The sequence below is a fragment of the Stylophora pistillata genome, chromosome 5 (genome assembly GCF_964205215.1).
Source record: "Stylophora pistillata chromosome 5, jaStyPist1.2, whole genome shotgun sequence".
NCBI lineage: Eukaryota > Metazoa > Cnidaria > Anthozoa > Scleractinia > Pocilloporidae > Stylophora > Stylophora pistillata.
Genome location: NC_142523.1, coordinates 10,155,327 through 10,175,109, shown reverse-complemented (window position 1 = coordinate 10,175,109; position 19,783 = coordinate 10,155,327). Strand labels below are relative to the sequence as shown.

At 39.4% G+C, this 19,783-nt stretch overlaps 1 protein-coding gene and 1 long non-coding RNA gene across 2 annotated transcripts; one reads left to right on the top strand and one right to left on the bottom strand.

Annotated features, from left to right (window-relative positions):
- The first annotated feature begins 332 nt into the window (after positions 1–332).
- LOC148730192 (uncharacterized) lies at positions 333–7,347 on the top strand. Its single transcript, XM_088761659.1, has 8 exons — positions 333–440; positions 999–1,062; positions 1,629–1,709; positions 2,429–2,490; positions 2,603–2,654; positions 3,261–3,352; positions 3,754–3,865; positions 7,096–7,347. Exons 1-8 carry the CDS (start codon positions 373–375, stop codon positions 7,162–7,164), a joined length of 600 nt encoding a protein of 199 aa, XP_088617785.1. The 5' UTR covers positions 333–372; the 3' UTR covers positions 7,165–7,347.
- Positions 7,166–16,564, bottom strand: LOC148730191 (uncharacterized). Its single transcript, XR_016001914.1, has 2 exons — positions 14,846–16,564; positions 7,166–7,591 (listed from the first exon to the last, which is right to left on the bottom strand). It is a non-coding gene; the product is annotated as an uncharacterized LOC148730191 (long non-coding RNA).
- Between the last annotated feature and the right edge of the window lie 3,219 nt (positions 16,565–19,783).

The following is a 19,783-nucleotide window of genomic DNA, read 5'->3' as shown; positions in this document are numbered from 1 at the left end:
TGCTTGGGACTGTACTGGAAGAATATCGGCCCTCTGTCTTTTTTTGTACAGACCTCGCTGCGCTCGGTTGGTACTGTCAAGACCTTGGGCCAATATTCTCCCAGTATGGCCCTCTTGCTTGATTATAAGATATATATATTAGTAGTTGTTTAGCCAGGGCTCGTGTTAAATTCTCCCCTCAGTTCTGATAGAATGCTATATTCTCCATCCAAATTGCCGAGTATTCCTCTAAAATAACACACAGGGAGAATTGTTTATGGCATTAACAGGGCTCATGTTAAATTTCCCTTTTAACTGGTAGATGACAGCAGATCAAAGAAGTGCCTGGAAGCTTTAAATGAGGAGTTACTTTGCTGTATCTGTCGCGAACTCATGGTATTGGCACACACTTTGCCTTGCTCACACACGTTCTGTTTTGGTTGTATCAGGGACTGGCTTTGGTAAGACATGTTACAGAACATTTTTGGTTTCAGTTCAAAATTCATCTCAACCCTTTATCCTCAAGAGTGACTAATATCATCCCTGTATCACACATAAATGTCAGGAGAATTAGGAAAATGATCACAAACAAAAGATATAAGCTCTTCAATGTTGAACAAATTCTCCTTATCAGCACCTTAGGTAATGTATTGAGAACAGTATCTATGGAGAATATGCACTGATGTTAGGGTTAAGGTAAATCTATTTACAGTAGTCATGTCAAATTATTTTACAATACATTATTTTATCACTCGCTGCATGGTAAGAGTAGAAATTTTTTATTCAAAAGTATAAAAATAATCATAGGCTAAACAGAGTCATTCATAAAAACTTAATTGTTTACTTGTTTTCTGTGAGGAAAAGAACCAAGGCACAGTTTTTGTGTTCTCTTCAGTTGCAAAGGCATGATGTGTGAACTGTCCAGTTCAGTGCTTTAATTGAGGTGCTAACCAATCACATTTTAGAATTTTGTTTAGGGACCATAAATTGTTGAAGTTATTTTTCCTGTTTCTTGTTAGTCATTCAAAAGACTGTCCAAACTGTAGAGCAAAGGCTCAACTCAAGTCTGCTGTACCAGTGAAGGTGAGGTAACAGTTAAAGAGGTGTAGATTAGACCCCTAAGGTTATTTTTGATGGAACACCAACTTCTCTCTCTTTTTATTTTTTTGTCAGGTAATACATAACAATTTGGAAGGAGAACCTTGTAGTCTATCATAAGTCAGTCAGGCCTTTTTTTCTCTCAACAGTTTTGCTTGCCCAACTAGTGAAAGTCTAAGTGAATTGTACTTGTATCCTATAAGACATTCTCATTAAGTGAAAGTCTAAGTGAATTGTACTTGTATCCTATTAGACATTCTCACGGTCAGCCTTAATGTTTTGACAAAGTGTGACATCCCGGAATAGGGGTGCAGTTTTTAAAATACTGTTTCTGATCTATATGCTCATCTCTCAAGACTACTCTGTTTGTGCATGGTCTTAGGGATTCTATGTGAGTTCAATATGCTGAGCTGCACTTAATTCTTATTCACATGTATACAAACAGTTTTTTTTTCTATTTCTGTGACCTTTCCACTACTTTGCTGACCAGAAACAAGAGTGTAGTTGTTATGACAGTGGGTAATTGTTGAGCTTTCTGTTTGACCCTCCAGGTGCTAGACAATACAATAAACAAAGTAGCAGAAGAAGTTCTTTCTCCAGAGGAACTGGGAGAGAGGCATCTAAAAATTCAGGTAAGCAGTACGTTATTTGAAACAAAAATCTTCAACTTTTGCTGTCCAGGTTAAGTTTTGTATTTAATCTCTGACAAATTCTGGTGAAATGAAACATGTCTTTCTTGTAGCATTTTTCTTCTCTTTCAAACAAAAGTAAAGCAAATACACTTGTAAACAATTAATCACCGTAGTGGAATAGAACAATGGTGGGTCCCTGGTGAAAATCTTTGGAGGATATTTAAGGATCAGTAAAGATCTTCATGAGGACCTTTGAGGTTCTCTTGTGTTTCTTCATGAATATCCCTGAGAATTCTTTGAGGATCTTCACAACGCTTGTTTAAAGATCCTCAAGGATCTTGCATTTTCTTGCCAAAATCTTCAGAGATCTGGCAATTTCTTGCCAAGGTCTTCAAGGATCTTGCATTTTCTTGCCAAGATCTTCAAGGATCTTTCATTTTCTTGTCAAGATCTTTGAGGTTCTTCTATGAATCTTCAAAGATCTCCAAGAAGTCTTGTCAAGAATTTCAAAGATCCTTTAAAGATGTTGGCATGAAAATAAAAGATCCTTGAAGATCTTTACAAGAAAATAGAAGATTCTTAAAGATTTTGGCAAGAAAGTGAAAGATCCTTGGAGATATTAGCAAGAAAATAAAAGATCTTCAAAGATCTTGGCAAGAAAATCGAAGGAAAAAATTAACCAGTAGTACTTTTTAATCTTATTTTACTTTCCTTTATAGGAGATGAGCAAAGAAGCAAAAAAGAAAACTCCAAAGAAAGTTGTGCCTGCTTCATCAACCAGGTCAGGGCTGGTTCAGTTGTGTTTTTTGCGTAAAGGCAACTTTTTGTCTAAACGTAAGATAAATCATAAATAACTTCTTTTAAAATTTGCTTTGATTCTTTTTTCAATTTAGTGATAGTGAATCTGATCAAGGAGGTAGTGACAATGAGAATTATTCAGAAGAGGTACTGTTGATTCAAGTTGTTTTTGTCATCCTGTATTTGGACTATTTGGTAATCTTACACAACGGTCAAAGTCCATCCTTCATATCTCCTCTCAGCCCCACTCTGTACAAGTCGTTAGACCGAGAGGGACTGTGACTGGATCTGGGGAAAGGGCCGAAATATCTCAGCAAGGGTATTTAGAGCTAAACGTTACTAGAATTGTTACGTAGACTGCTTGCTGTTTAGAAGAGACAGAAAGTGTTTTTGTTCACTAAGTTCTTTCTTTTGTCACACTGAAAAAATAACTTGCTGCATAGTTGTTGATTTAGGGTACTGTGCGTTTTCTGAAGTGAAAATATGATTGGTTACGCGTATTTTGCCAGGAAATTGTTTGATCGTGTGGTCTGATAATCCCGGGGGGAGAAGTCCAGATAAAGACTGTTGTAGTTGGTAATGACTGACGTTTCCACGATCTGAGCGTAAGTCGTAGTGAGCGTTGAATGGCTTTGATGTTGACTTCCGCTACCAACAATAGTCATTTGCATGACCATCAGACTACACGATCATATTTTTATTTTGAAAATCAGAATATCGATGATTTAATTGTTTTTCACTTCTTTGTTCAAGGAGTCTGACCACTTTGATTATTCTTACGGTGTCGAGCATGCGCGTAGTGGTCGAGCACAATGCAGAACTTGCGGCAGCCTCATTCCAAACAGGTAATTTGTTGTTCCTAAGAATACGTACCAGCCCCCCTTCCCCTCCCCCACCCGCCTGGTCCATTGCACGAGGTTCTCAATGGTGGCTTTTATGGCTAATGGTTAAAATTTTCGCAAATTTACGGCTGTCACCAGAAATTGTTTTTACGGTTAACTTTTCTTTCCCCTAACGATTAAAACTTGTCAATTTGTACGCCAGACGGCTCACGTTTTAGGCCATTTAACGGCTATCAGTTTACCCTATTGAGATCCTTTCACGCCCGAAAGCCGAAAGCTAACAGTGGAAGGACATTTATTTAATGAAAACATCCTCTTACAGAGAATACTTATGGCTCACTGCTTGGACCGCGGTTTGGGTTGGACCTCGTGTAAATAACTGGCCCTATGTGTTTTAATCACAGGACTCTAAGGTGGGTTGTTTCGTTCACCGATCATGGATATCGTCAGTACAGGCAGAAACATTACCACCATTTGGAGTGTTATTTACCTCCTGACCATGTGACATTTGAGAGGGTAAGTTGATAAGTTTGGTGAGGCGCATCGGAAAAGTACTATATTCTTGATACACTCACGTGAGACATTCAATGTGAAAAGGTTATTTAGAATGAGTCAGTCAGTCTTGCAATATACACATCCTGACACAATCTCAACTTGTGTTCAGTGAAGCTAAGGGCTCTACGAAAAGAACCTTTGCTACGCCAGATACGAAAAACCACTAAAAAATCCACTTTTTAGATGTGCCCAAAAGATAGGTGGAAACATATTCCTCATTCAACACAGCAGCACAATGCCCCGAGGAAAGGGCAAACTAACCTCGTTACACCACTTTTCACCCAAAAAAATTCAAGGATTTAAATGATATTTTACAGGGAGGTCGAAAACGAAAATTACAACAAACACAAAATAATATGGTGGTCAAACGTGGGACTGACCGACCGACCGAGATAGAATTAATTTTCCCGCGAAATGCTTAAATAATCCGTAACTTCCACGATGCCACGAAAACTTCTTCAACGTGCCATCAGAATATAAGTTTCAGACTAATTCGTGCCTATGCCACTCAAACGTCAGATCCTACATTTCTCGGGCACCTCACCCCCAGAGTTCCGTGCGGCGCGCTTAAATCGATTTTTTTCATTTTTTTCACGCTCGAAACGTCAGCTTCGAGATCTGTTTTATGGTGGCCAGCTTCCATTATCAACTCAGGTGATAAATCCAAATTATACTTACGGCTATGTTAGCCCAACGGATAGTGCGCTGGACTGTTATGCGGGAGGTCGAGGGTTCGAGTCCCGGCTGGTCCAACACTCGAGGTCTTAAGTTTTGGTGGTTTTCATCTTTCGAGTGACAAGCGACTAAATACAGGAATGGCTCCGACCTGCAATTGGATGATGAAAATAGTAAAATTTAATTAGTTACATCTTGACTCCTTGCTTTTGAGTATTGTTTAACCGTGTGTCTCGAAGCGGAAGAATGAAATATCATTGCGAGTGAAAACACAGATGTGTCAAACAAGAAATGGTTACTTACACAGCGAAGGGAAGGCAGAGCCTTTCTCGTTCAGCGAGGTCGTTCAGCGATATTCTGGCGATGACTAACTCATCCGCTTACTAGTTTCGCTGACTAACTCATTTGGTCGGTTCAGGCTGAGTTCAGGAGGACGAACAGATTGGAGCCATTCCTGTATCTCACCGCTGACAGGAATGGCTCGACTCATGCGTTTATTAATTTGTTTTTTTTTTCTGGTAAAATAATTTACAAACTGAGATAAAATTGAAAGTATCTTTTATTAGGTTATTCTTAAGTTGAACATTACAATGCTTGTAAATGAAGCCTCCTTAAATTATTACAGGACCATGTAGTGTCTAAGTTTTAAATTAATGCTGCATCTGCATGTCACGTTTCGAGAATAACGCAATGTTATAAGCATCCAGAAAGTTGAAGTCGTGCCTGTAAAAAAACTGAGGTCACGCAACACTAGAAAGGTACCGCGTAAGGTTGCAAATGTGACATGCAGTTGCTGCAAGAAAAGAGTATGCATTTATTAACTGAGTGGGAGGGCCGGACAGTAAAATACCAACCGAGCGCAGCGAGCTCCTTGCGTCACGACTGAGAGCCATTTATTTTCCAGTACGGCCCGAACTTACTCAATCAATAAGAATTTATTGTCACACTGTCTTTTTCTTTCTTTCTACTTTCGCGTCACTCAGGCCCTCACACGGGGATTTTCTTAGAATTGTTTCGATAAAAGCGCCCAGGTGGTCGTACTGGTCATATGATAGATCGACATTATTACAGAAAGTACATGGCCCTGTATTAATAAAAGAGGGCTTCAATTACAATCAGCGTGGAGGTTAAAATAGGAAGAGCGCTCTTTCAGTTTTTTTATCTCAGCGTATAAATTACTAAACGTTCAACATGGGAAGAGCACTCGTTCAGATTTTATCTTAGTGTATAAATAATTTAGCCAAAACGAAAAAAAAAAAACTCCTCCAGCCGAGCATACTGTAAATTGAAAATATCGGTCGCAGCGTCATGTAACACTGCGTGATTTTCGAAACATGTATTTTAATTTTGACACTACGTAGCCCTGTAGTAATTTTAAAGGGCTTCATTTGCAAGCATTGTAATGTTCAACTTAAGAAGAACCTAATAAAAAACACTTTTAAATTTATCTCAGTTTATAAATTACTTAGCCAAAACAAACCAAAAAAAAAAAAACAAACACATGAGTCGGAGCCATTCCTGTCAGCGGTGAAATACAGGAATGGCTCCAGTCTCTGATCTTCGTCCCCCTGAACTGAGCCTGAACCAACTAAATGAATTTGTTCCGCGAAATTGGTCAGCAGATGAGGTAGTCATCGCCGGCATATCGCGGAACGACCTCGCTGAACAATGAAGGCTCTGCCTTCTCTTCGTTAGGTGAGTAACCATTTCGTGTTTGACACATCAGTGTTTTCACTCGCATTGATATTTCACTGTTCCGCTTCGAGACACACGGTTAAACAATACTCACAGGCAAGGAGTTAAGATGTAACTTATTAAATTTTACTATTTTTAACATCCAACTACAGGTCGGAGTCATTGCTGTATTTAGTCGCTAGGTTTTGAGTGTTAAGCCGCCATGTTGGATTCGCTGCAGACTGGGAGAATTGGGACGAGAATGCGAGAATGTCGGAGTGGGTGGGGGGACGGGGAAAGAAAACCCTTCCCCTCCCCCTTTCCCAATTTTTCTCTCTCCCTCCCACTAGCGTAGTAAACTTTTTACCTCGTCCCAACTCTCCACTGTTTCTCTAATTCAAGACGGCGGCCTGAACAGCCGATGGGAATATCCACTCGCCCCGCCAAAATCCGCCTGCACTGCAGGCTATTAAAATAATTGAGAAGAATTAGCTACCTTTCAGTAACTTCAAGAAATGGTTAGATATTTTAGTCTTCTCGGATAGGGACGAATAAATGGAGGTCCCGTCTCCTGCAGGTTTGGGGTAGGAGATGTTAATTCCCCACACATGAGATTACAGTGTGATGGATGTCCTCCCCTGGGGTGGGATGGGTGAGATGTACAGGCCTCCATTTAAACCAGTTTCAAGCTGAATTGGGCTGGCCTGTCTAAATATCGTTAATACAAGTACAAATACAAATACAAATAATACAGTCAGCCACTAAGCTAAGGCTGTAGAATTACCCTCAGCCACCTCAGTTTCGCCATCATTTTAACAACATTCTTTCTTGATCTACTGTAGCTTTCTATCGCCAGTGACCTTTCAAGAGCTGACAGAAGACTTGTGACGGAAAGACTCAGAGAAAGATGAATTTGACATAATGAAAAAGAGAATAATTTATTATTTTTGTATCGAAGTACGGTAAAACCAGCTCAATTGTAAATATGGTAGATAAAGGTAATTGTTTAGCGTTCAGAGAAGTCTTTGTTGAGAGGAAGTCATAAGGACAATGACGTTATTGAATGAAATAAATTTTTAACCACAAACTTCAAATTTTTGTAAGTTTATAAGCCTGTTAAAGAATTGGACTTTACTGCCAAGTCTCTCTCGAAGGACACTTCTGTAAGACACAAAAATGAGAAGATTCCCGCGCCGTCATGATGACAACCTTCTGTCACACCCCATGAGAACTTCTTCGTTAGGATTGCAAACGTCTCAGAACGCTGTTCACACTTTCCTGTGTATTGATTTTATGTTTTCTGATATTTGCGCTGAGCATAACCACTTCCACTGCATGCTGCAAAAAATTATGAGAGAAAATTGAGAAAGTATGCTTGAACCCTAGATTCTCTACAAGAGCTTTCTTTTTTTTTTTCCCTTCGATTTGAAGTTTTTGATACATGAAAAAATAGGCAGTGAATTTCTTCTAACGGTAAAAGTTATAATATAAGTTATGAAAATCTGGTAAGTAGTTGGTAAGACTTTAAACTATAAAAACTAATTCAGTGTCAACTTCTAGAACCTTGCTGCGTGAATTTATTCTGACCTCGTTCTCAAGTTTTAAGTCGTGAGGAGGGAATTAACACTTGTGAATCCCTCAGTTCATTTACATCTTGGTGTTCCTCGTGGTCTGAACTGCTTCACTTCATTGAAAGACGTTAAACACTCGTAAATTAGTAATTTCTAACAGTCAAAGATCGCCTGGAGCACCTAAGAATTGTTTTTTTATTGAAGACTCACCAAGGACTGATCATGATAGCTGGCCAAATCATTTTCTCGACGGACACGGGGTGAGGCTGAGAAGGAGGTTATAACTTGTAGTTTGTTGTTTTATCATAGCACGCTTATTGAGATGAAAGAATGCTACATGAACCGTAATAGATCTTCCCTGGAACACTTTTAAAGGGTAAACTTATCAATGTATTATATTGGCAAGCCGGAGGCGAGTAAATGTTTGGTGGAGAGAGAAATTTTCCTCTTGGCGGTGAATTAAAAGGAGTTGAGTCCTGGGGAGGAATTCTCTATGAATAGGCGTTAATGATATTTACGAAAACCTTCGCATGGCGTTAGGGTGACAACTTCAGTATTGTTCTTTTTTTTTTTTTTTTCGAGGAATTATAAATAAGCTGACTGAACCGCTTTAAAAAAATGGGAAATGAAAGTTTCTTTTTGCCCTTTCAGGTAATAATAATAATAATAGTAATAATAATAATAATAATAATGATAATAATAATGTGGATGCACGCATTGTAAATCATATGTGCAAGAGAGTTGTGACGCTGGAAATGAGCTGCCCGTGGGTTAACAATCGGACAAGAAAGGATGAAGAGAAGACACTGAAGTACGGACCCCTTCGCTGGGAACTAAGGCAGCAGTTCCCAGGCTACGAGGTGAAGCAATATAACATCATTATGGATGCCCTCGGGGGGTGGTCACGGGAGCTGGATGTCATGATGCGCGAGCTGGTGGGAGGCAGAAGCACAGACGTACTGCGAAAGATGCAGAGGGCAGTGCTCTCGGGCACGCTGAATATTGCCCGGAGTTTCAAGGTGGCAGTTTGACTCTCTGTTAAAAGGAGGACCGTAGACACAACGGACAAGCTTTTTAGGATTAGTTAATGTACATTTATTTTTTTTACTCCATGGCTCACAGGTTACGGTTTTCGCCCTGTGCTGCCTGATTAGAATGTAGCATTCAGTTGATTTCTCTGCGACATAACAATAATAATAATAGGGAGAAAGGAGGACGAGGACTACGAGCCATCGAGCAAGAGTATTGAGCAAGAGTATTGATTCTTTTGAAGCTGTATTATAATCTAGTTTTATTGTATTTATAGTCTTTGAATAGTTACATTGTTCGACTAGTTAGTTCTATTTTTAATCTCTATGGCTTAGAATGCATTACTTACTAACTTTAGTTTTGAGGGCCACTGGTTTATCAGCGCAAGCTGTTATGTATATACCCTCTTTAAATAAAGTCGATTATTATTATTATTATTATTATTATTATTATTATTATTAGTATAGGCTGATCAAGATCACAACAGCAGTTAAACTCTATGAAAGTCCAGACCCCAAGATGAAATCTGTGCAACGGTTTGAAGAATGTGCTATAGTCAGGGATTCTCCTCTCATCACTGACGCGAAGAAGTTTGCAGAAAAACTGGATACAACTCTGAACCTGAATACCACTGAACCATCATGTAGCCCAACAGAAGAACCAGAGATAACTACCAAAGATCTGCACATCAAGAAGCATATAAAGAAAGTGGTAAATGAGAAACTTGTCAAAAAAGTCGAAGATCAACAGTGGCAAGGAAGTCTTTAAAAGCAAGATAGCAAGATGGCAAGATGATCAACTGAGCCTTGAAAATTGTTTTGCATGGCTCAGTAAATGGCAATGTGCTCCTACCCACTGTATCGCAGGCATCATGGAACTGTACGAACAGCTCACACCAACATAGGTCTACATGGCCTACAAGACTGGAAAAACGGACAAGAACGATGTCAAATGTAGAATGTGTGGCGAAGGTCCTGAGAGCATGACACATGTACTTGCTGGATGTCCATCATTAGCTCAGTCCAAGTACTTAGAAAGGCACAATTTTGTTTTGAAAGTGTTCTTCTTTGAGATGCTCAAAGACCTAGAGCTCGCTGATAGTACTCCGCCATGGTTCTCAGATGTGATGCCCAAACCTCTTTATAAATCACATGATGCTGAGGCATACTGGGATGTACCAGTATAGGCTGATCGTACATATGTACGATCTAATCGTGTGGATGCACGTTTCATCTACCACAAAAACAAGAAGGTACTTCTGGTGGAAATGAGCTGCCCTTGGATCAACAAAAGAGACAAAAAAGACAAAGAAAAGACTAAGAAGTATGGAGCACTTAGACTTGAGCTGACAAAACAACACCCAGGATACAAGATCTCACAAGTAAACGTCATTATAGATGTACTTGGAGGATGGTCTAAAGCTCTGGAAACTGAAATGAAGGGCATCTTTGGTATAAGATACAAAGAAATATTGCTGAGAATGCAGAAAGCTGTATTAAATAGCACTCTGAACATTGCAAGAACATTTAAACTGGTTACATCGTAAGAACTTTAAGGACATTATGATTTGGCTTTTATGAACAGTATTTTCTGAACATTTTAAGTTAAGGATATTTTAAGAGCTGAACAGTACATCATGATTATTTGAAAAAAAACATCTTAGTATTGGGCCAATCGACACTTTAATTGCTTTATATTGATCATTTATATTTAAGTAGTATTAGATATTGTTATAGTTAACAGTCCTGTCATGCAGATAGGCTACGAATTTTCGCCCTATCTTGCTCAGCTCACTAGCATCCAAACGTGTATACTGCATAATAATAATAATAAAAAAAAACTTTATTTAAGTGTCAAATGTATTTAGCTGTACAAGCACAAGCTAATTGGAGACACTAGTCTAATCAGTGATTATTAATCAATTAACAATATAAATTCTAAAATCTAAAAATCTAACATAAATATGTAACATAAATATCACAGTAAAGCATAGGAATGAATGGTGAAGGAAAACAATGCAAGCAAAGAATTGCACCAAGGTACGAAATAGCATCCAGTTAGTCAAAATAGGTCTTTGTAAATGTGTAAATGTCGCTGAACATCTCAAGGCAATGTATTGACCTACACCCCAACCCTGTTGATCAATAACGCCAAAATTACGCGTATGTTAGGAAAGTGCTGTCTTTATCAGTCACTGGTGGTTTCTCATGTAATCTCATACAACAACAGTTAAGCAGCAAAATATTTTCACAAGAAGTATATTGATTTTCAAGAAGTATTTTTCTTGTCTGTTCTAATTTTTTAAGTTTCAAGAAGTCAATATTGAGAAGTACGACTTCCTGAGCTATTTTGTGAAAGAGAACTTGTTACATTAAATTTCAAAAGGCCATGTTCAAACAAATACCTTGCCATCGACGAAAACTGCGCGAAGTACTAAATTGGTGTGGGAAAGATTTCCATAATAACCTCATAACTATCAAAAACAGAGCCGTAGTCCCAAAGGTGATCTGTGGTTTGGCCTCTGCTTTTATTTTGTATAATGAAGTATGGGTTTCTACGGAAGTCTGGCTCATCCTCGGTGTAAAAACCTGTGAAGCTTACGAGTGACGTAAAACAAAGACTAAAAAACATGATAAACAATAGCGTACAGCAAAACAATACCTCATGAAACAAAGAAGACCTCGTCAGGTTTTTACACCAAGGATGACCCCGTAATTTCAAGCTGTTTGGCCTACTTATAAACCATCTTAAAGTTTCAAGTTTTGAAGTTCTGGAAAACTTTGTCAAGACGAAACTTTGCGGTTTTCATTCGCAAGAGTCTTAATCATCGCGAGACGACGAAATGATCGGCTTGCAAGTATAAATAAATTTTTAACGTACATCACGACGAAATGGATGAAGAAACACGCCAAGGATTTCAAAACTCTCGCGAATCAATTGATACGTATGATGCACGATCCTCGCAGTAGAGAGCGCTTTTTATGCAATAGCGAAAATCAGACCTGAAAAAAATCAGGCCTGTACGGGATTGGAACCACTGACCTCTGCGATAATAGTGCAGCGCTCTACCAATTGAGCTAACAAGCCAACTGGGAGCAGGCCGTTAAGTTAATTCGTAATAAACCCGTGATGATAAATCAGATACAATGAGCTTCTCAGATTTCACATGGTGAGTTGAAAGAAAAATTTTATGGGCATTAGCTCTCTTAACAAAGAAAAATAAACCTTTTTTTTTTTTACAGACTCTGTTAATAAAAAAGAAAAAGAACAACAAAAGTAACCATAGAATGCATGCCTAAACAACGTTTTGTAAAAAGTGTTTTGTGTAATATACTAGTATGGTGTTTGAAGGTTGTTTTAGTAAATGTGAAAGTCTTTGCTAAATTTATCCTGCCAAACCCGTTTTCACTGAAATAATATATTTTGCATTTTATAATGTATTTAGTATTAATTTTAAGTTAGAACCACACGCCCTAAAACAACTTTCCCTTTGTGGAATGGGGATGTAAAATTTATTAGATCTTTTCTAACATTCTTTAAGTAAAATAATAGCTGCAATTTTATCATTACTAAAAGGTTTCTGTTCCTTTAAAGTTATATCTGTACCACAATGAGCAAAATCTAGAAAAAGTCTTATAAACAGCCCACAGTTTTAAACTCAACTAATTTCTTCATTTCTGTTCCATATTTCCTCAAAATTTCGGAGATATGTATCAAATGTTTCTCTCACTGAAAATGTTAAACTAGTACTAGTCACCAAACGTATGAAACAGTCTACAAAAAGGCCAATCAACTGATGGACTGATTAGATCGAAAAGAGGGAGTGTAAGGACTACTCTTCTGGTTGCCATGGCAAACAGTTGTCACTAACAGAGATTAAAGGGAGACTATAGAGAATTGATTGCCAATTATGGGGGATCATCTGAATACAACGGAGCCCCAGGGGGGGAGGGGAATTAGATCGAAAAGAGGGAGTGTAAGGACTACTCTTCTGGTTGCTATGGCAAACAGTTGTCACTAACAGAGATTAAAGGGGGACTATAGAGAATTGATTGCCAATTATGGGGGATCATCTGAATACAACGGATCCCCAGGGGGGGAGGGGAATTAGATCGAAAAGAGGGAGTGTAAGGACTACTCTTCTGGTTGCCATGGCAAACAGTTGTCACTAACAGAGATTAAAGGGGAACTATAGAGAATTGATTGCCAATTATGGGGGATCATCTGAATACAACGGAGCCCCAGGGGGGGAGGGGAATTAGATCGAAAAGAGGGAGTGTAAGGACTACTCTTCTGGTTGCTATGGCAAACAGTTGTCACTAACAGAGATTAAAGGGGGACTATAGAGAATTGATTGCCAATTATGGGGGATCATCTGAATACAACGGATCCCCAGCGGGGGAGGGGAATTAGATCGAAAAGAGGGAGTGTAAGGACTACTCTTCTGGTTGCTATGGCAAACAGTTGTCACTAACAGAGATTAAAGGGAGACTATAGAGAATTGATTGCCAATTATGGGGGATCATCTGAATACAACGGATCCCCAGGGGGGGAGGGGAATTAGATCGAAAAGAAGGAGTGTAAGGACTACTCTTCTGGTTGCCATGGCAAACAGTTGTCACTAACAGAGATTAAAGGGGGACTATAGAGAATTGATTGCCAATTATGGGGGATCATCTGAATACAACGGATCCCCAGGGGGGGGAGGGGAATTAGATCGAAAAGAAGGAGTGTAAGGACTACTCTTCTGGTTGCCATGGCAAACAGTTGTCACTAACAGAGATTAAAGGGGGACTATAGAGAATTGATTGCCAATTATGGGGGATCATCTGAATACAACGGATCCCCAGGGGGGGAGGGGAATTAGATCGAAAAGAGGGAGTGTAAGGACTACTCTTCTGGTTGCCATGGCAAACAGTTGTCACTAACAGAGATTAAAGGGGGACTATAGAGAATTGATTGCCAATTATGGGGGATCATCTGAATACAACGGATCCCCAGGGGGGGAGGGGAATTAGATCGAAAAGAAGGAGTGTAAGGACTACTCTTCTGGTTGCCATGGCAAACAGTTGTCACTAACAGAGATTAAAGGGGGACTATAGAGAATTGATTGCCAATTATGGGGGATCATCTGAATACAACGGATCCCCAGGGGGGGAGGGGAATTAGATCGAAAAGAGGGAGTGTAAGGACTACTCTTCTGGTTGCCATGGCAAACAGTTGTCACTAACAGAGATTAAAGGGGGACTATAGAGAATTGATTGCCAATTATGGGGGATCATCTGAATACAACGGATCCCCAGGGGGGGAGGGGAATTAGATCGAAAAGAGGGAGTGTAAGGACTACTCTTCTGGTTGCCATGGCAAACAGTTGTCACTAACAGAGATTAAAGGGGGACTATAGAGAATTGATTGCCAATTATGGGGGATCATCTGAATACAACGGATCCCCAGGGGGGGAGGGGAATTAGGTAGTTTACATGGTGACACAACCAAAATTCACCGACCCACCTAGCCAAAGGATAAATAATGACCGGTTCCTCAATCAAACGAGCAACTTTGGATGCCGGTCAAGTGTCGTATCTCATTACTCGAATTTTGACATACTCTAAATATCCCTTGTTGATTGATTTACTTTGACTGAGTTGCTCCCCTCTGCCATAGTCAGTAGAGGGGACTACTAACTATGCCTCTGCATAATTTGGTAAGTTTGAAATTTTAATTTACTCATATGGCGTTTTGTTTCTCGTTTATGTTCGACTGATTAAGCAGAAAATCGATTTAAAATAATGATTTCCTTGAAAATAAAAACACCTTATTTAAAATAAAGAAGAAACAAACAAACAAATAAACAAACAAATCACGAGAAAAAAAACCAGCACACAAAACAAAGAAGGAAACGAGAAGTAAAAAGGCCACTCACACAAGATAATTCCCGGAAGATGTTTAAGCTGCACAATAACCTGGACACGCCATAAAATCATAAACTAACCTGCGTTAAAGCATCTTTCTCTATTAACTTGATTTTATAAGCTTGTTCATAGTCCATAACGTACGATGTTTCTCTTCTTTCTTGATCGTCTGGTGGGCGATAAACACGAGGGAAATTACAACAGCGTAAATATAACACTGAAGGAAAGAACGATGCAGATTCGTTCGGGGAGGGGAGATCAGGAGGGGAAGAGGGAAAGGGGATATGGAGGGATTATGGGGGATCGGAGGGAAGTGGAGAAATATACGGGTTTTTATCACCAGATCCTCGATTTGGACTAAAAGACCTTTGAAAATTATTCCAATGTTCTTTGGGTATGACTCAAATCCATTTCCTCTTCGAGAAGTAGTAATTTCCAAGATGTTCCTGTAGATGAGTCAGGATAACTCCAGGAAAGGGAGGGTTTGGTTAAAAACGGAGGATAAAGGTACAAAATCAACTGTTTTTTTTCCTTTCGTTCATCTACCTTGTACCTCTGTGGGAGTCTCTTTCTTCGAGAAAAACTGTTTGAAACAAATGCCATAATATTGCATGGAATATCCTTCACATAAATAGCACACGCACATCAACAATTGTGGTTTTTTCAGCTCGGTAAACTATTGCCTTTTTTCTCTTTCTCGGAATTGAGCAATGTCATTCTTCCCCTGAAATAAATTTAAACTCCAATTCTCGGCGAAGGAAAAGGAACAATTTTCGGAAACGCAAATTTAGCCAGTACTCGTAAATTTAATTGTTATGATATTATAGGAATTATATAAGTACTACAGTTCCTAAACGAGCCCCAGGACCCCCCCCCCCCTTTTTTATTTCAAAATTTCACCTCTTTCTTTACTTCAAAAAACTTTCCTCTTTTTTATTTTCAAATTTTCGCTCCTATAAGATAAACAAACAAAAACTAAAGTTTCACAAAAAATCTCAGAGCAGGTTTCAGAGGAATGAAATCAGGGACCGGCCATTATTTATCGCCTGAGGGGGAGGAGGGGTCAGAGAATCTTGACTGTCATAATTACAATTATCTGATCTCCGGTAATCCTTTGTAACATTCTTATGACCCCCCCCCCCCCAAAAAAAAAAAAAAAATCAATGAAAAATAATTGGCAGGCAGTCATTTGCTATAGTTCTCCCCCTTTATACTCAGTCGGCGACGACTAGTTCCCTCTATGTTCTCCCTACAAACCTAATGATCGCCCATAATCCTCCAACCCCTCCCCCTTCAGTCTAGAACTAATGACTCTGGTTCCTGAATAAGAGATCTAAAAAAGTATGGTTTAACATCTTGCTAGGAGTTAAGAAAACTGGTATGGTCCATAAATGATATGAAAAATGCAGACAGCCGTATTTATTGTATTTCAGTCCTTTGAATTCTAAATGAAAGCTTCTGACTCAGTGTTAGAAAGCTAAAACAGTTCCCTTGCCAAAGCAGGGCCGCCGTACAAGGAAAAATAGTAGGAAATTGAACATGGGGGTAAGAGTTCCATAGAACCCCATACATTAATTATGCATAGAGTGTTGCAAAGAAACCTTTATATTTAGTCTTTATGAAATGGAATGCATAATTAATGACGGGGTTATATGGAACTCTTCCGAACATGGGTTTATAAAAGTGTGAGAAGACAGGAAAGTGCGATTGTTAAAGTAAATTAGATCATAATCCTTGTTCAGGGATCGGTCATTATTTATCAAAAGGGAAGGGGTTCGTAGTATTTTGGTTGTGTCACTTTAAAACAATTTCTCTCCCCTCCTTCCCACGCCTTTTTTTATTCTAACGATACCCCCACTAGTGGGCGGTCAATTTCCAGTATTTTTTTAAATTCTATATTGAAGTTTTTGATGCTCTATTATAAGGCTAAAGCAGTTCCTTTGCCAATGCGCAGCTGCCGTACAAGGGAAAAGAGGAGAAAATTAAACCTAGGCTCAAAGTGCAAGAAGATGGCAAGGTGCGATTATTAGAGTAAATAATGTTAGATAACTAATGAGTGGTCCTTTAGAAACTGAAGTTTTAAAGGTTTGCTGATATCATTCGCTGAGGAATAACGTTTTCATGTGCGGGAGATCGATATTTTTCCCGACAAAGCTGATGCATGAAAGGGTTCAGTTATGGAATCTTTGTGGTGATTAGGTGTCGCTAGATTACCATTATTTTCAAATTGCCCTAATTAGTATTGAATTTCCTTTCGGACAAAAACTTGTGCATGCGAAACGTAGTGAATTAGACTTATGAAATATTGCAGCTTTCAATTTCATTCAGTGTTCACATAAATTATACCCGTGACAAGTTTCCGCACACTGTCTGTTTCACCGATAAATTAGAAGAAATGAATCATAGGCGAGACAGGCCCATCGATGCATTATATCTTTTAATATTTAGCCAAGGCTCCAGTAGAGGGCTCAAAATTTTTGGTAACATAATTATTGAGTGTAGGAGAATGAAACTAGATAACTTACTTGAGCTCTTGAAAGACATGATCTTCTGTTACTTCACGTCCTACTCAGTTGGTATGTGGTCTCTGTCCGGTCGCCGGCTGTCCGGCTTTAGAATTACCTGACACATGTTATGAAACTATTTGTCGTACCAAAAAGTCGTAATTTTAAGCCAAATAGGTAATCGAAGCTCGGAGCTCTATGTTCGAAGTTCCTGACAGAACAAAGACAATTATTACTTCATCGAGTGAAAACATATTTGCAATGCAAATCAATCATTCCGTTACCTCACTGTTTGTCATCTAAATGACATTTCGACAAGGGTAGGTGTGATTATTTGCTAATGATACTTTTTGCTGCAGTGAACTGTAGTTGTGTCCAGGAAGAGTTACTCATATGTTATGCGGAAGAAGACAAAATGACAGGATTCAAAATGGGAAGGAAACAATGAGAGTAAAGACAAAGATAACTTCTTGAAAAACTTTTAAGTTTTTTAAGTCCGGCTTTAGAATTACCTGACACATGTTATGAAACTATTTGAAAAACTTTTAAGTAAGAGAGTAGAAATCTGAAGACCTTTTTCTAAAAGCAGGAAACCAGAAATGCGATAAGTGCAATGTTCACCTGAGAAAAGCGTCCAGAATCTAACTCAAACTTAGTGTAGACTGGCATAATATCTTGTTGAGCATGATGTGAATTTCACAAGAGACGGTTTTAACATGATTATAGCACCAGCACTCCCCTTAATTTCAGACTTTCCAGTAAACAAAGGAACTTAAGTGAAGGTGTAGTCTGATCGTCCGGGTGAGAGTAGTCCTGAAAAGGACTGTTGTCGGTGGTAGTGACTGACGTTTCGACAACCTGTGCGGAAGTCATCATCAGAGTCAAGTGAATAGTTGTTGTTAGTAGAGTGTTCTTATTTCAGTTCGTGTAAAATGATGGGTCAGTTTTAACGTGATGTTATTGGCTGTAAGACTCAAGTGGCGTAAGACTGTCGTGATTGGTCTGTTTCGATCCGTCGGTAAAGTTAGGTCGTTCTGTTCGATTAACGTTGGTTAGTAAATTACGTAGTGTGGTGATGGGTTTGTGGGCGACGCGGATATTGAAGGGTAGTAAGATGCGCGAGATGTTTTCAGACATGCTTTTTATGTACGGTATGGTTGCTGTAGTCGTAGGGGTTGCGGTGTCGTTTGTTTCGGTAGTGGTAGTGGGTCGGTAAGTGTTTGGTCGGATGAAGTCGTTGTTGTAGTTGTTCTTCGTAAAAACACGGTGAAGGCATTTGTTCTCGTCGGATAAGCTGTCTGTCGAGTCGCATACTAGTTGCGCGCGTCGTGTCAGAGTTCTGATAGTTGTGGCTTTGGTTACGATACTTTGACGACACATTCACCGCAGTTCGACACGACGAAATTGACGCATTCCACCACCACCTTAACGAACAAAACACTGACATACAATTTACCAGAGAAGTCGAAGAAAATGGCAAACTTCCTCTTCTAGACTGCCTGGTAAGCCACAACGACAACTCATTACGGACCACAGTTTACCGGAAACCGACACACACCGACAGATTACTAGACGAGTCATCCTACAACCCTACATCACACAAAGCAACAACTATCAGAACTCTAACACGACGCGCACAATTAGTATGCGACTCGACAGAAAGCTTATCCGACGAAAGCAAATACCTTCACCGTGTTTTTACGAAGAACAACTACAACAACGACTTCATCCGACGAAACACTCACCGACCCACTACTACTACCAAAACAAACGACATCGCAACCCCTACGACTACAGCAGCCATACCGTAAATAAAAAGCATGTCTGAAAACATCTGGCGCATCTTACTACCCTTCAATATCCGCGTCGCCCAGAAACCCATCACTACACTACGTCAGTTACTAACCAACGTTAAAGACAAAGACGAACCGAGGAACAGACAGGGAACGATTTATAAGATCAATTGTTCCAACTGCCAAGCCTCCTACATCGGTGAGACTGGCAGAAACCTCAAAACAAGACTGACTGAACACAGACGAGCGACGAGGAAAGGTGATGTCAGCAATCACATTGCTGAACACCATCGACTTACCAACCACAACATGGATTGGGACTCTGCGCAATGCCTAACCTACAGTACTGACTATTTTCAACAACTGACTCTGGAAAGATGGTTTACTAACTTAGAACAGACTCCCCTAAACAGATGTCAACACTTACCCGCTCCATACAAACGACTCATTCACGACATAAACATCACAAACGACCGAAAAAGAACGACCTAACTTTACCGACAGATCGAAACAGACCAATCACGACCGACTTACGTCACTTGAGTCTTACAGCCAATAACATCACGGCAAAACCAACCGATCATTTCACACGAACTAGAATAAGAACATTCTACTTACAACAATCATTCACTTGACTCTGATGATGACTTCCGCACAGGTTGTCGAAACGTCAGTCACTACCACCGACAACAGTCCTTTTCAGGACTACACTCACCCGGAC